The sequence below is a fragment of the Syngnathus floridae genome, chromosome 8, assembly GCF_059516105.1.
Source record: "Syngnathus floridae isolate MCC-2025c chromosome 8, RoL_Sflo_1.0, whole genome shotgun sequence".
Classification (NCBI taxonomy): Eukaryota; Metazoa; Chordata; class Actinopteri; order Syngnathiformes; family Syngnathidae; genus Syngnathus; species Syngnathus floridae.
The window spans coordinates 9,666,233-9,679,236 of record NC_142420.1 but is presented as its reverse complement, the minus strand read 5'-3'; the positions used below and the strand labels follow the sequence as shown (position 1 = coordinate 9,679,236).

At 44.0% G+C, this 13,004-nt stretch overlaps 3 protein-coding genes across 4 annotated transcripts in view; 2 read left to right on the top strand and 1 right to left on the bottom strand.

Moving 5' to 3' along the window:
• The window catches only part of sh3rf3 (SH3 domain containing ring finger 3), a 38,828-nt gene extending 36,454 nt beyond the window's left edge, over positions 1-2,374 (top strand). The window contains exons 9-10 of the mRNA XM_088383285.1: positions 1,052-1,413; positions 1,496-2,374. Coding sequence (XP_088239411.1) covers positions 1,052-1,413; positions 1,496-1,664 — 531 coding nt within the window. The 3' untranslated portion in view covers positions 1,665-2,374. The remainder of the gene's footprint in view (positions 1-1,051; positions 1,414-1,495) is intronic.
• A 2,265-nt stretch (positions 2,375-4,639) lies between these two features.
• Positions 4,640-8,864, bottom strand: septin10 (septin 10). Of its 2 annotated transcripts, XM_088383381.1 has the most exons (10): positions 8,698-8,864; positions 8,078-8,192; positions 7,794-7,989; positions 7,545-7,731; positions 6,680-6,841; positions 6,506-6,602; positions 6,263-6,431; positions 6,059-6,191; positions 5,790-5,968; positions 4,640-5,524 (listed from the first exon to the last, which is right to left on the bottom strand). In XM_088383381.1, exons 1-10 carry the CDS (start codon positions 8,725-8,727, stop codon positions 5,509-5,511), a joined length of 1,284 nt encoding a protein of 427 aa, XP_088239507.1. In that variant the 5' UTR covers positions 8,728-8,864; the 3' UTR covers positions 4,640-5,508. The 2 variants fall into 2 exon arrangements, with proteins under 2 accessions (XP_088239507.1, XP_088239508.1); XM_088383382.1 differs by lacking the exon at positions 4,640-5,524 and having other exon boundaries at positions 5,786-5,968.
• Positions 8,865-8,946: 82 nt separating this feature from the next.
• Positions 8,947-12,847, top strand: sowahca (sosondowah ankyrin repeat domain family Ca). The gene is made up of 4 exons (XM_088383380.1): positions 8,947-9,798; positions 10,386-10,726; positions 10,785-11,174; positions 11,275-12,847. The coding sequence occupies exons 1-4, from the start codon at positions 9,471-9,473 to the stop codon at positions 11,737-11,739; spliced, it is 1,524 nt and encodes a 507-aa protein (XP_088239506.1). The 5' UTR covers positions 8,947-9,470; the 3' UTR covers positions 11,740-12,847.
• The last annotated feature ends 157 nt before the right edge of the window (positions 12,848-13,004 follow it).

Genomic DNA, 13,004 nt, shown 5'->3' with positions numbered 1-13,004 from the left:
GATACCTTTTGTTGCTCTGAGCGGCCAATCTGGCCATGACGCAGCAGAGGCTGACTGCTCCAGTCTAAATGAATCTACGGGAAATGATGAAGCGCATCTGATAATGTCTGGCAGACGATAAACAGGCACACAAAACAAACATGAACATCAGGAAGCCAGAAGAAAACTTTTTATTAAAAGCAGTAAGTGTATTTTCCCCAATTATGACCACTAAAGCAAATCATGTGTCTCTACTTAATGTTTCTTTCAAAATACTATTTACAAAAAGTGCATAGTCTTCACTTTTTTCCAATCATTTTTTATTCCTAAGGCCACAACAGTTTTCCAATCTATCTTCATTGCTGTCTTATTTCAACACATAGCAATTTCTAGCGTCTTTGTAAACACATCATGAGGCAATCGTGTATTTATGTCTCCGCAATCATAATGACCCCAAAATGGCCTTCGACGAAAATGACCCTATGGTTTCCGTGTTTTAAGTGTTTTGCTCGTCTTCCGTACTTGAAGAAACATTCAAGCGGTTACCTTGAGCCGTTTGATCTGTCAGTCTCTGTATTCATCTTTTGGGATAAGTTACTGTAAACGCATACTGAGAGTGTTGCGCGTGGGTGAGCAAATGGTTCAGTAATTTAGGTTGATGTGCGGGCAGGATGGTCTGGCATCCTCAGTGGCGGATTCTCGCAGGTTACCTTCTACTACGATTTATCACATGACCTTATGGATGGCTAAATCAAACTCTCCCTCCGTGAGACTGAGTTTCAAGTGTAAAATTATATTTTGTGTAAATGATATAATGCTTCATGCTGCTTTGACATTAGCGTCAATGGGTGTATACTGCCACCGTGCGGTTTGTAGAAGAACAGCAACTTTGTGACAAAAAAATCATTGACTAGTCCATTGAAAAAAAATAGGTGACGACACACATACTGTGCTGAATTTTATTTTTTCAATCTATTATTTTTACTGATGAATATATGACGGAAATAATTAATTATAGGAAAAAAAGTAATCATATCTGCTCTGTTGCTCCTCCCTGACTTCCTCCCATCAGAAGGAAAGAAAAGCTGGAGGTTTGTTGAAGCTCCTGTCAGGGGCGGCGGCCAAGAAGAAACCACGCTCACCTCCTACCTCCCCGCCCACCCACGATCCCTCGTCGTCCACTGACCTCGTCCACCACCCTCACCACCCCCACCATCACCACCACGCCCGCTCCGGATCGTGTCCTATGGTCTCTCAGGGGCGGGCCGGCTCCTGCCCCGTTGAGATCGACATGGCCGGGGCCGTGGGGTTGGAACCTCTGCACAGAAAATCGGGCTCCTTGGATACAAACTTTCCAATGTCGCCCCCTCCGACGCGAGCCAGCAGCGTTCTCATGGTACTCCGACCTGAACCCAAGCCCCTGTCCAGGGAAAGGTGGGTTTCAGAACCACAGGATAAAGATGTAGAAAATCACTTCTATCAGCTGACTTAATTCTCATCTTCATGTGTCGGCTAGGTACCGAGTGGTAGTTCCTTATCCGCCCCAGAGCGAGGCGGAGATCGAGCTTCGGGAAGGAGACGTGGTGTTCGTCCACAAAAAACGAGACGACGGCTGGTACAAAGGCACCCTGCAAAGGACGGGACAAACCGGCCTGTTTCCTGGAAGCTTTGTGGAGAGCTTTTAAAAAAAGACACACAAAATCACTTGGCTTGATATTGGGCTTTCCAATCTGCCTTAAGGAGCTGTTAACCTTCAAAAAAAAAAAATCACAGAAATTCAAGTGTTCGCGGTAAAATTCTCCCTGTGGACTTTCTTTTTTTCAGAATCAAAATAAAAGACAGTAGCACAAGACATCTTCAAAAGTCCTTCTTGATCCAGCAGCACAGGAAAAAGGGAGGCCATACTTTCCCGTCCTCTATGACTACTGAAGATCCGCACACAGATAAACGCTCGCACACACTCGAAGAGCACACAAAGAAACAAAGAAAAGCTTCCCAGGTGTCGTCCACCAGCACAAGCTTCAAACTGCGACCTCAGACCTCCTCTCTGGTGCGTTCTTTCTTTGCAAAGATCCAAACCAGGTTCATTGTGTTTGTGGCAATAAGCACATTTTACTTTTTTTAAACTCGATATTCGTTGATGAATTAAAATTCAACCAAGTGGCTGAACGATTAATCAATTTACAAATAATTGGATTACTTTGATAATCAATTACTTGTCGATTTACCGATTAATCGCTACACCTTTATACAAATGCGTGTAGCATTGTTTGACTCTCTTAATTTTTTCTTTTTCTTAATGTTCAGATTGATATTTGTGTTGTCCCAAGCTGTGATCTGTCACTGGATTTGTTTGTATTAAAAAAAAAAAAACCTACAAAGGTGCAACAAGTAATTTCAGCTTTGATTTTTTTTAATATTTATTGAATCTGAAATCTTGCTATTGTTCTATTTAATGTTTTCCCCATGCACACAGTGGCTTCATGTGAGGGAAAAATGGCTTGATGAATGTAAAAAAAAGTATACAAACTCTTGGGATGATTCATTTGTATTGTTGAAATCGTTTTTTTTGTGTGTTCGACAAAAGCAAGAGATAAGATTGCACTTGGTGACATTTCCGACAGCCGAACTGCACTCCATGTGATTACCATCATCAGCCGTAACAAATATCTAGCTTCAAACCAGCTTTTTTTTTTCTCAACCGAATAGAAAACAAATTCTAACAGTTTAAAGAGCGGCACAGCCATGTGAAAAAAAGTCAAGTCGTTGACGAGGAGTCGCAAAAACTCCAAAGGGGTGAACAGAAGCTTTTCATTCTCCAACTGCCAAATCTTTGACAGCAACTTGGAACTTGTTGATATTTTTGTACAAGGTTTGCTTCAGTGAGTGTACAGTCTGCTTTATGAATTTTTACGTCCTGAGAGTCGGTCCAAGCTAGTTTACATCTGTCACACTATCTACCTTTTCCCCCCCGAGATAGAAGCACAGCCAAACTTGAGGGTGTACGTGTGTGTGTGTGTGTGTGTGTGTGTGTGTGTGTGTGTGTGTGTGTGTGTGTGTGTGTGTGTGTGTGTGTGTGTGTGTGTGTGTGTGTGTGAGTGTATGTTTGTGACTTCTTGGGTTCAGCTTCCACTCACAGCAAACAGGCAAGATCGAAATGTGCATAAATATCCTCAAAGGGATGCGAGTGGAAAGTGTGAGCGAGGCACATTTTTAATTGCGACCCTAGTTGACGCTTATTGATTGGCTGAACATGCCCCCTCCATGAAATTGTTGCAGAAGATATACAAATAAATATTGCACCAATTTGAACCCTCATATCGCAAAAACAAAATGTTTTTACTTTTCCAAGCATGTCAAATTGTTGAAAAAATTGCAAGCTCTCGATGGTGAGAGAGGTGCATTGTGGGTAATCCTGTGCATCTGGTGCAACTGCAAAGTAGATTAAGGTCAAAGTTGAAGAGGGGATGGATTCATAAATTTCCCCAAACAATGTCAACATGTGGAAATAAAGCACAGAGTGTGAAATAATTTCTCGATGGGAGACGATTGTGTGTGTTTGTGTGAGAGAATGAGTGTATTTCAGGGGAGGCCTCGGTATGTAGCACATGGAGGGAAAAAAAAAAAAGGCGCCGTGGACGCTTATCAGGACTGAGTCAGGTCTCTTTGAAAAAAAAAAAGAAAAAATGTCTATCTAATTCTATATTGTGCAGAATATTTATAGGCCTTTGGTGCCATTGAAGTCATGCTCTGCGCTGGCCGTACTCAGCGCGCACTACCATGTGATCATGATGCATCGTCTTGTACTGATGACCCGTGGTTGATTTGTTTTTTTTTTCATGTCAAGTGCATTTTTCGCAATAAATGCCTTTGATTTAAAAAAAAAAAAAGTCTTTCTTATTTGGAGTTGGTCTGCCTAATGCTACGTCCGCTGAGCCCGCAGTCAAAGACAAGCCGGGTTGACCTGACAGATATTCAATAAAGATAAAGTTGCTCTTTCCCCTCAGTCTCCTTCTCGTTTCTCCTCCCCCATTAACTTCCAGGCCCCTTTCCAAGCCTCATTAGCATTTAGAGTGACGAGCAAAAAAGGCCTGCGTGTACGATTTTCTTTTAAGATCTTTTAAGAGAGTTTTGTGGGAAGCCACGCATGGGAACGCCCACGACACTCGCTCCCAGCCAAGAGCTTTACCCCACACTGGGAGGTGAAGGTGCCTCCTTCGGAGAGATGCTGTGGCCCCCTGCAGGCAATCCATCCTCATCCTCACACTTGACGCCCTACCGGGTGAGACACGGCGGGGAGGATGTGTCTCCTCCTGCATCTTTTTTAAAAGCGCGGCAGTCTTAACTGGTCTTATAAAGCAAAGCTGCATCCTTCAATTGAATCTTTCGATTGCATCACACTGTCTGTCCGATTCGTGTCTGTTATACTGATTTTTAATTTTTTTTGTCAGTTTTTATTTTATTAGTTGTAATGTGTTTGTTCATTTTTAATTTAATTGTTATTCGTTTTATTTTAATCTATATATGGAGTATTTAAGCGCAAGATTTAAGTATTGCGTAACAAAGTAAACCAGACTAAAATTCCCAAATGCTTCTTCTGTACAGCCGAACAATAATACAGTGTCGAAAATAAAACAGAGAGAAAAATAAAGAACAAGCCTCCTGAGTAACACTGTTTATTTCATAAATACGAGTGTAGTACAAATATAAAAAGGTTCCCCCCGTTAGGCATCGGTGTGTTTTGCTGCGTGTTTTTGTTTATCCTACTGAAGGCTGGACACACATAAGGCACGTGGAACATGTGGAGTGTAAAGTGTCACGACGTTTCGTCCCCGACACGAGTGCATCAAAGTACAATATTGTTGCCTTTTATCTTGCGTCTCATTTTTTTTCCGATGACTCAGCGTTGTTGCGCACGTGTCAGCAGAAACGAGAAAGCAAGCGAAACAAAACATTCTGTCTAGTTTAGTGTATGTAAATATGCTGATAAGTAAACACAACTTTGTTGTAAGTTAAAAGTTGTTGAGGCCTTGCTTGCTTTCACAAACACTCTCAAAGGGTTGATAATAAATTATCCAAATCAAAGAATGACGCAGATACATTTTTAAGTATGAATGAAACTGAACGATCAAAGGTGTCCATAGAAAGAAATAAAGATGCTGCTTTGTTCTCAGCATCCACTTTGCTGGTGACCAGATTACAAGATCAGAGACATGAATGTACCATTAAAATCATTATAGGTCCATTATTAACCCCAACACATAAGCAAGCAAGAGCCTCTAAAACCACAGCAAGCTTAAAAACAACAAAGGAGGTATCATAGAGAATACGTACACAAAAAACAAAACCCACACATTATTTCAAAGGAAAAAAGCAAAACGTATTCTTAACTTTGGCACATAAAACACACTTGTGTGTTGCTGGCGGTGGTGCTGATGCTGATGGGAGACTTCGGATTAGTGTTCAAGACTGGCCACAAAGGATTTTGGGAATGATGTTGGTCAGACTGGAGTTCAAATCCCGATTTCTTCACATGAACCCAGAACTGGTTGGGAGGAGATAAGAAATTAAATGTATGGTGAAAATCAGTTATACGGCAATAAGGCTCATGAAAAAATGTTTAATTGAATCATTTGAGCAACTGTGGATTTGGGAAAAAGAAGTCAATAAGGGTTTTCAGCTTGAACACGATTTGGAGACATGCACAGAAATCTGTTACTAAAACCGGGTTTTTGCTGCCCTCTTGTGGCATACTGTGGAATTTCAGAGGCCACCAAAAAAAAAAAAGGGGGAAAGTAAGTTTTCCTTACTTCTTGCGGTCTTTATCCTTCTTGCCGTTGGCGGTGAAGCTTTGGGCCTGCAGCAGCTGAGCGGCGGCACGTCTCTTGCCGAAGGAGCTCTGGTCTTCCTCCAGCATGCGCCGCTTCTCCTCCAATGCCGACTTCTCCTCGGCGTGGAGCCGCTTCAGCTGCTCAAAGCGGCTCTGCAACTAAAAGGTGAAAAGGGAAAACAGGTGGATGATGAGAAATATCTCTTCTCAATGGATTTGTTTTTTCATTCAAGGATGACTGTCTCCAACCTCTCTCTCTGCATCCTTAAGCTCCGCCTCCTTCTCCTTGACCCTCTGCACAAACATCTGCCTCATCTCATCCTCTCTCCTCTGCAGCTCCACCAGGAACTCCTGACGCTTGGCCTCGTAAGTCTGCTGCAGACTGCACGAGCAGGTGTTAAGACATCCGTCGATTTATTAGGAACCCCCGCACCCAGCTGTGACGGCGGTCACCTGACGGGCTTGCACTCGGGGTCGGTGTCCTTGAAACCCATCTCCTCCAGCTTGCAGCGTCTGTACAGCTCATAGTGGCGCGTGTGCGTCTGCTCCCTCAGGTCCTCCATGTTGACGCAGATCAGCATCTCACGGAGCTTCACGAAGTCGCAGTGGCTCTCGTTCTCCACTGGTATTATGGGATGGAGAGCAGATAATGTCAGACACTTCATCATGCCCAACGTCGCTCAACCACAAACCGACCTTGGACAATCCCCCAGGGGTACTGACGAGCCTTCACCATCTTGTTGCCCACGGCCACTTCTTCCGTGCTGCCCACCACGGCAAAAGGCAGATGGCCCTAAAGGACAGAAAAGAAAAATTACAGAAACGAACCGCAGAGCTTGCGTGGACACCGGCGAAGAGGAGGACGCTTACGTTCATGGCCGTGTTGACCTTGGCGACGGCCTCGTCATCCAGGGGGAACTGATAGATCTGGACGCCGTTGCTCACCAGCTCGCTCATGATCTTGATCTTGAACTTGTGCAGCTCGCTCTTGCTGATTGTGTCCGCTTTGGCGATAACGGGGATGATGTTGACCTAAACGATGACGTTGCAGAACAAAACTTAACATAGTGTCTTTTTTGGTACCGTTCAAGTAACTTCATTGATGCGGTACTGAGGTCAACACTTGAGTGTCAGAAGTTGCTTAATATTCCATTAAAGAGGCAGACTCAATAAGAGCGGAAACTTGGCCAAGCATGCAAGCGCGTAAAAAATGTCTCCCGATGTTATTTGTGGATCAGCAGCTCACTCTGCTGTCCGAGCCACCCCACATTCCTGACCGTGTGATTTTGTCAACAAGAATGTTTTTTCTGCTCGAGCTTCAGGGTCAGACACACAAACAAAACACTCAAGTGATGGCAGAGCACAAAAAAAACACAAATGTCTCTTTCTCCGCCTGTCTGTCTGTACAGTGACACAAAAGGACAACTCGAGTGTGTGTGTGTGAGCGTGTGTGGTGACATTCCACCGCTTTTTGGTGTGTGTGACTCTTTTCACACGCAAATCGCGGCTTGCTGGCACTTCCCGACAGTCACACACAAGAGAGCATGGGAAAGGTTGCTAGCACCGCCGTAGTCATTATTTGCGACTCTTTCACCACCTCATGATTTGAATGCGGTTTGGAGGGCAGCAATTCAATTTGTTGATCAAAGCATTTCTGCTGCCGCATTAGTGTCGAACTAATGAAACAGTAAAACCAGCATTGATTATTTTATACAATCAGGTCCTGCCTTCCTACCTTGCTATCCAGTTTCTTCATGGTGACCAGATCCAGGGACTTGAGAGAGTGTCCCGAGGGGGATATGAAGTACAAACAGGCGTGCACCCGAGAGTCGTGATAGTTGAAAAGCGAGCGCCTGATTTTCAGCTCTTCCTGCAGGTAACTCTCAAACTGCCTGTCGATGTAATCCACCACCGGCTGATAGCTACAGGACAGACGGTCAGTTAGCAATGGCCGCACACAAATCACACGCTCGCTCGCACTGACCTCTCTTGTTTATTCATCTGGTCTCCGAATCCCACCGTGTTGACCACAGTGAGGCGCAGTCGCACGTTACTTTCTTGCAGGTCGTAGGTTTGAGCCCGCAGCTTCACCTGAGGCTCAAAGTGGGACGACTCAAAGTTCTCAAAGTTGGTGCTGAACAGAGTGTCCATCAGGGTGGACTTGCCGATACCGGTTTCACCTGAAGACACAAAGAAAATCTACTGACAACCAAAGCCTTTATATAAATAATATTAATCGTAGTGCTTTGTATTGATTTGACAGCATACCGATGCAGAGGATGTTGAAGCAGAACCCCTGATCGGTGGACTTGTTGACCAACTGGTCTGGGAGGCTATCAAAACCCACGTGGCCTGCCAGGGAGAGAGGCCGCATTCCCTTATCCTAAATATCACAACACATGTTTTAGTCATTTCGTTATAATCTTACACCATACAGTATGTGCATGCATTCAGATTGAAACATGTCTGTCTGTTACTATATAATAACAACTACTACAGTACCAATGTGTATTCTGACTATATTGTTGGGGGCGATCATAAAATATTTGAAGTTTTCTTGACACTGCAATTGAATACCAACGTCTCCCAAAATTCACAGCAGTCACTCAGCCAGTTGGATGACGTGATTGCTTCTTTCAGCCAGCTAACGCCCCTCCGGTAAACCATTTTATTGGTTAATCTTGGCGTGAACACGTAATACATGAATTACATGCACGTATTCTGATTTTTGATGTTAAGTTACGTTGTGATTCAACGGGAGCGTTCCTTCATTTGTCAAAGAGAAAAGTTGTGCTAGTTGAAAGGCTGGCTAACTTCATTGTAGCCTCAGACACTCCCTGCTCGACTAGGATTGTTATAAGAGCGATATAACAGAGATCAATACAAACCAGTTGGGGAGCAACATCGGAAGAAGCCATAGTTTTCGATTAAATGTAGGATTTCCCGCAGATGCGAGACAGAATACAATAAACTTATTAGAAGTCCGATTTTTTCCCCCCCCTAAAGAATCCTCCTGAATGGGACCGTCTCACCACGGACAGACTGGACCAAGTAAAAGAAGACAGGCTGATGTGGCAACTGGTCTCTGTGAATCTACTTAAAATAACAGGAGGTACACTTTACATTTTAATTTAAACCATACAAATTTTCCTAAATAAAAATTAAGAAGATTAATATGTTCGATATATTGCTTTAGCAACCCCATTCTTAAAAGAATCCCCTTTCTTTTCATATTGGTACAGTCCTAAAATTTGCCGCTTTCAATGTATTTAAAGTGTGGTAAATTTGTCGACCCTATAGACCAACAAAACCAGCAATTGAAGTATGTTTCATGTAGTTCTAATGCATTCACATTATGTGAATTTATAGTAAAAATAAAATGTCATACATAAAATTGCTTCACTCAGGTTCGACAGCATGAGGTTAAAATTTCCAGGACTTTTGGAATTTACGTGGAGCACTGTAATGTAACACGATGACGAGAGGGGTTAAGAGTGGTGTGCGTCCCCTGGCGGTCATGTCTTGAAACTGATCAGCCAATGATGGAGGAAAGGAGGAGGCCCAGTGAAGATGCTGTCATCGGCTGTCAACGACCGCAAAATGACGACGGACTAATTTCCAAACGTTTTGCTGCCGTGTAATTAATTGATTTGGTTAGATAATGATAATGATGGCGTCCCCGTGCACGGTTGAAGCCGTGCAGGAGTTCCTAATGGAGCGAGGAGGGCGAGTCCAACAGATGGAGCTGATCGATCACTTCGCGGCGAGGTGGGGTGCTGGAAGTGACCCGTTGAAGGGGGAGGAGGCTTTGAGGCGCGCCCTGGACACTCTCGGTGTCGTGGAAGTGGAAAGCGGCGTGCAATATGTGCGTTTGAATGAGGATTGTAGCGCGCGCTCTGTAACGCGCTTGGATAGAGACGGGAACGTGCACAAGACACCAAGCAACAACAATCTCGTCAGTGGCGACTCTGACAACAAACAACAAGCAGGTGAGTCTTGATCAAACTGCATTGGCTCGGCTGTGGTCTACTAACAACGTCACCTTTTCTTTTTGTTTGTTTGGAACTAAACACATTGATTTATACGTTTGTGTTTAATAGCGTTTAATTGCTGGTTTTATTATCCAGCACAACGTGCAAGTAGGGTTTACTCCCCAGAGCCCATCTGGTCCTTTTTTTCCACCCCCTGAAAGCTTAATGCTAGCGGTTTATTGCTTTACCGTTTATTTGTTTCTGTCGTCGGCTGAAGTCTAAAAATGCACAGCGATCAAAGTTAATATTTGTTTTGTTTGTATTTCTAAGCATTATAAAAAAAATGTACAAGCATTATTTGCGCATTGGTTTTAAAGGCCAATAGCAAGTAAAGGTAAAGGTAAGCAAAACTGCTTGGAATAGGAGTCTTGAGATTTACACATTTAATGGTGTCCAAACTTTTTACCCTGAAGGCCTCGTACAGAAAAAAAACATTAGCTTTGTGGCTTTGGCAACAAAGTAAATCATGTGTGGCCCCAATCTTCTTTGTGATGTTCACATTCCCTCCAAATGACTTTAATTTTTGTTTTTCTATGTTCTCATAGGAGTTTCTAGTCCACCATCCTGCAGTATGGATGTCAAGCAGTCCGAGCCCGCTCAGTCCAATACTATTCCCGGAACCGGCGAGGTCAAGCTTAGAGAGAGGAGAAGACGCGAGTCGGCTCCGGTGATCGGGGTGCCGGATCAAGACCATATCGCCAGTTCCCAAAGCCATCATCAAGTCCGAGCGGCCCGCAGGGTGTCCAAAGGGTCCCAACGGGCGTTGCTGACCAGCTGCCTGTCTGAGGACAACACGGTGGAAGGCCTGGAGTACACTCTTGATTTCAACACACCCAAAGGGAGCCGCAGGAACTTCATTGAGCTGATGATGAATTGTTCTCCTCAGGTAAGCCTACGATGAAGGTGTGGTGTGCTTGGTAATCTAAAAAAAATCCCCTGCACAGGTTCGCCGATCTCTCATAAATCGAGGTCCGCGCCTTCGAGACTCCATGAGGAGCGATGGCGACTCGGCGTCTCTCCTCTCCTCGGCCACCGACGAGGACTGCGCCTCGGTGGCGCTGGACCCGATGGAGCACGAGTGGATGCTGTGTGCCTCGGACTGCCTGTGGGAGAGCCTTCACCCTCTCCTGGCTGTGGAGGCCAGCCTGGTAGCCAAGAAAGACTTTGTCACGGGCTTCACGTGCCTTCACTGGGCTGCCAAGCAGGGCAAGGCCGAGCTGCTCTCCCAGCTGCTGAATTTCGCCAAGGACAACGGCGTCCACGTGAACGTCAATGTGAGGTCCAGTGCGGGATACACGCCACTCCACCTGGCAGCTATACATGGACACATTCAGGTAAGCTGCAGCTTATCGTGTGATACTAAAAATGTGTGTCGAGTTTTATTATTGTTTTTTCTTGAAGCATTCTAAATGCATGCTCATTCTGGATGGTCAGGTGATGCGCGTGCTGATGTCCGACTGGGAGGCGGACCCCGAGGTGAGGGATTACAGCGGCAGGCGAGCCATCCAGTACCTTCCTGCACCATTGCCTGCAGACCTGCGGGACCAAGGAGTGGGCCCCCTGCCGGGGGCTGAGTCCGACAACGAGCACGCAGTGGTAGGTGGCGGTATAACACATGGCTGGAGGTTTCCCAAAGTGCTTCAGGGAAACCTGAACCCGCTGCGCCTACTCAACCAGTCATCGGGGGCCTCCGAAGAGGCGCTCGGGAATGGCAGGACCAAGGGGGGCATGTTGAGGAAGTCGTCCCTGGGCCGACTAAATGCTCGGCTGCATCGGGGGCGACACAGGGCGCAGATTATACATAGCGCCTCCTTTAGGGACGCGGGTGAAGTCGGGAGAGGAGAGGAACTTCCCGCCACCCCTCAGCGAACACGGCCGCTCTCCAGCCTGTTTGGATGAAGCCGCTAAAAAGCAGCTAATTATTTATTAAGAGTTCCATTCATGGATTTTTATAATTTTATAATATCTTGAATGGACAAGCCTTTTAAAAGTTTTAAAGTCATAAATATTTTTTTTTCCAAGAAATGAAGTTGATTTTTATTCCTTTTGTTCAATCCTTAACTAACTTATTTAGGTACCTTTTTTTGCTACACATTATCTAATTTATTTATTTTAGGCAGACAGTGAATGCATCATTAAATGTGTTTTTTTTTAATGGGAGGGAGGGAAGGGAAGTTTGTAATTTCACATTGGTGGGAGATCACTTTAAGTCAAAAATTGTGTTTTGGTACATAATATAGCTGCACAAAGTTTTTTTCACAGATATTTTTTTCTAATTATTGACAGTTGTTTTACAGTACTTCTATGCTCCGATACATTTGTTCTATTTGCACTTGCCACTTTCAAGATTTTCAGCACAATTTAAACACTGCTCGGTTGTATGACCAGACTGTTTTATATTTTATAGAGGCAATACAGCTTTCTTCCTCAAATCTGCTAATTAATTTCTGAGCTGTTTTTTCTATCAATTCAAGTACACCTAAAACTCAAGCATGATTGGAAACGGTGACACATTTTGCCACTTGTTTCATGTTGTGCCTCTTTTGACACCTGCTGAATAAATGCCAGTAAATATGACACGATGAGTTCAGGGACCTTGACAACCAACGTAGCACACATTCAAAAATATGCAATCAAACCAGCGCGGTCACATTCAACACTCTGGAATGCATTTGATTTCAACTTGGTGTAGATTTGCATGTTAAAATGGAATTGTTAGCTGTTTGTCAAATGTGAATAGAGTTTAGAATTATAATGTGATTTGTTGAAGTCTTGTCTGTTGTACATGAGCCTTCATTAAAATGACCTGATAATTACATTTAAACCACATCACTGCCACAATATTGTCTTTGTATTTTATAGTACGCATATGGCCTTATGTTGTTGTCAAATAAAAATCTGTACGACAAGTGTGCTATGTTTACCTAAAAACTGTGAAGTTACTATTGGGTAAAAGCCAATTTGTGTCTATCCATCCTTAAATGTGAAATAAAGCATCAATATCAAATTGCTTTGTGTTTAATGATGAACTCAAGTCCCAAGATTAGTTAACATTCGCTGCTGCAGCTGACAACAGTCTGCACTTGTCTGGTGATGCTGAATAATTGATGATCTGATGTCCAGCAATTGCACAATAGCCACAGCTGACTATGTTAACACTGCTT

Excerpts from the sequence above, each read along its gene's own strand:
- sowahca (XM_088383380.1), top strand. The coding sequence starts at position 9,471 with ATGATAATGATGGCGTCCCCGTGCACGGTTGAAGCCGTGCAGGAGTTC. Across the intron at positions 10,727-10,784 it reads TGATGAATTGTTCTCCTCAG|GTTCGCCGATCTCTCATAAA; the intron begins GTAAGCCTACGA and ends TCCCCTGCACAG. Across the intron at positions 11,175-11,274 it reads CTATACATGGACACATTCAG|GTGATGCGCGTGCTGATGTC; the intron begins GTAAGCTGCAGC and ends CTGGATGGTCAG.
- septin10 (XM_088383381.1), bottom strand. The coding sequence starts at position 8,727 with ATGGCTTCTTCCGATGTTGCTCCCCAACTG. Across the intron at positions 6,842-7,544 it reads TGAAGAAACTGGATAGCAAG|GTCAACATCATCCCCGTTAT; the intron begins GTAGGAAGGCAG and ends GTCATCGTTTAG. Across the intron at positions 6,192-6,262 it reads CCCGAGTGCAAGCCCGTCAG|TCTGCAGCAGACTTACGAGG; the intron begins GTGACCGCCGTC and ends CTGCTCGTGCAG.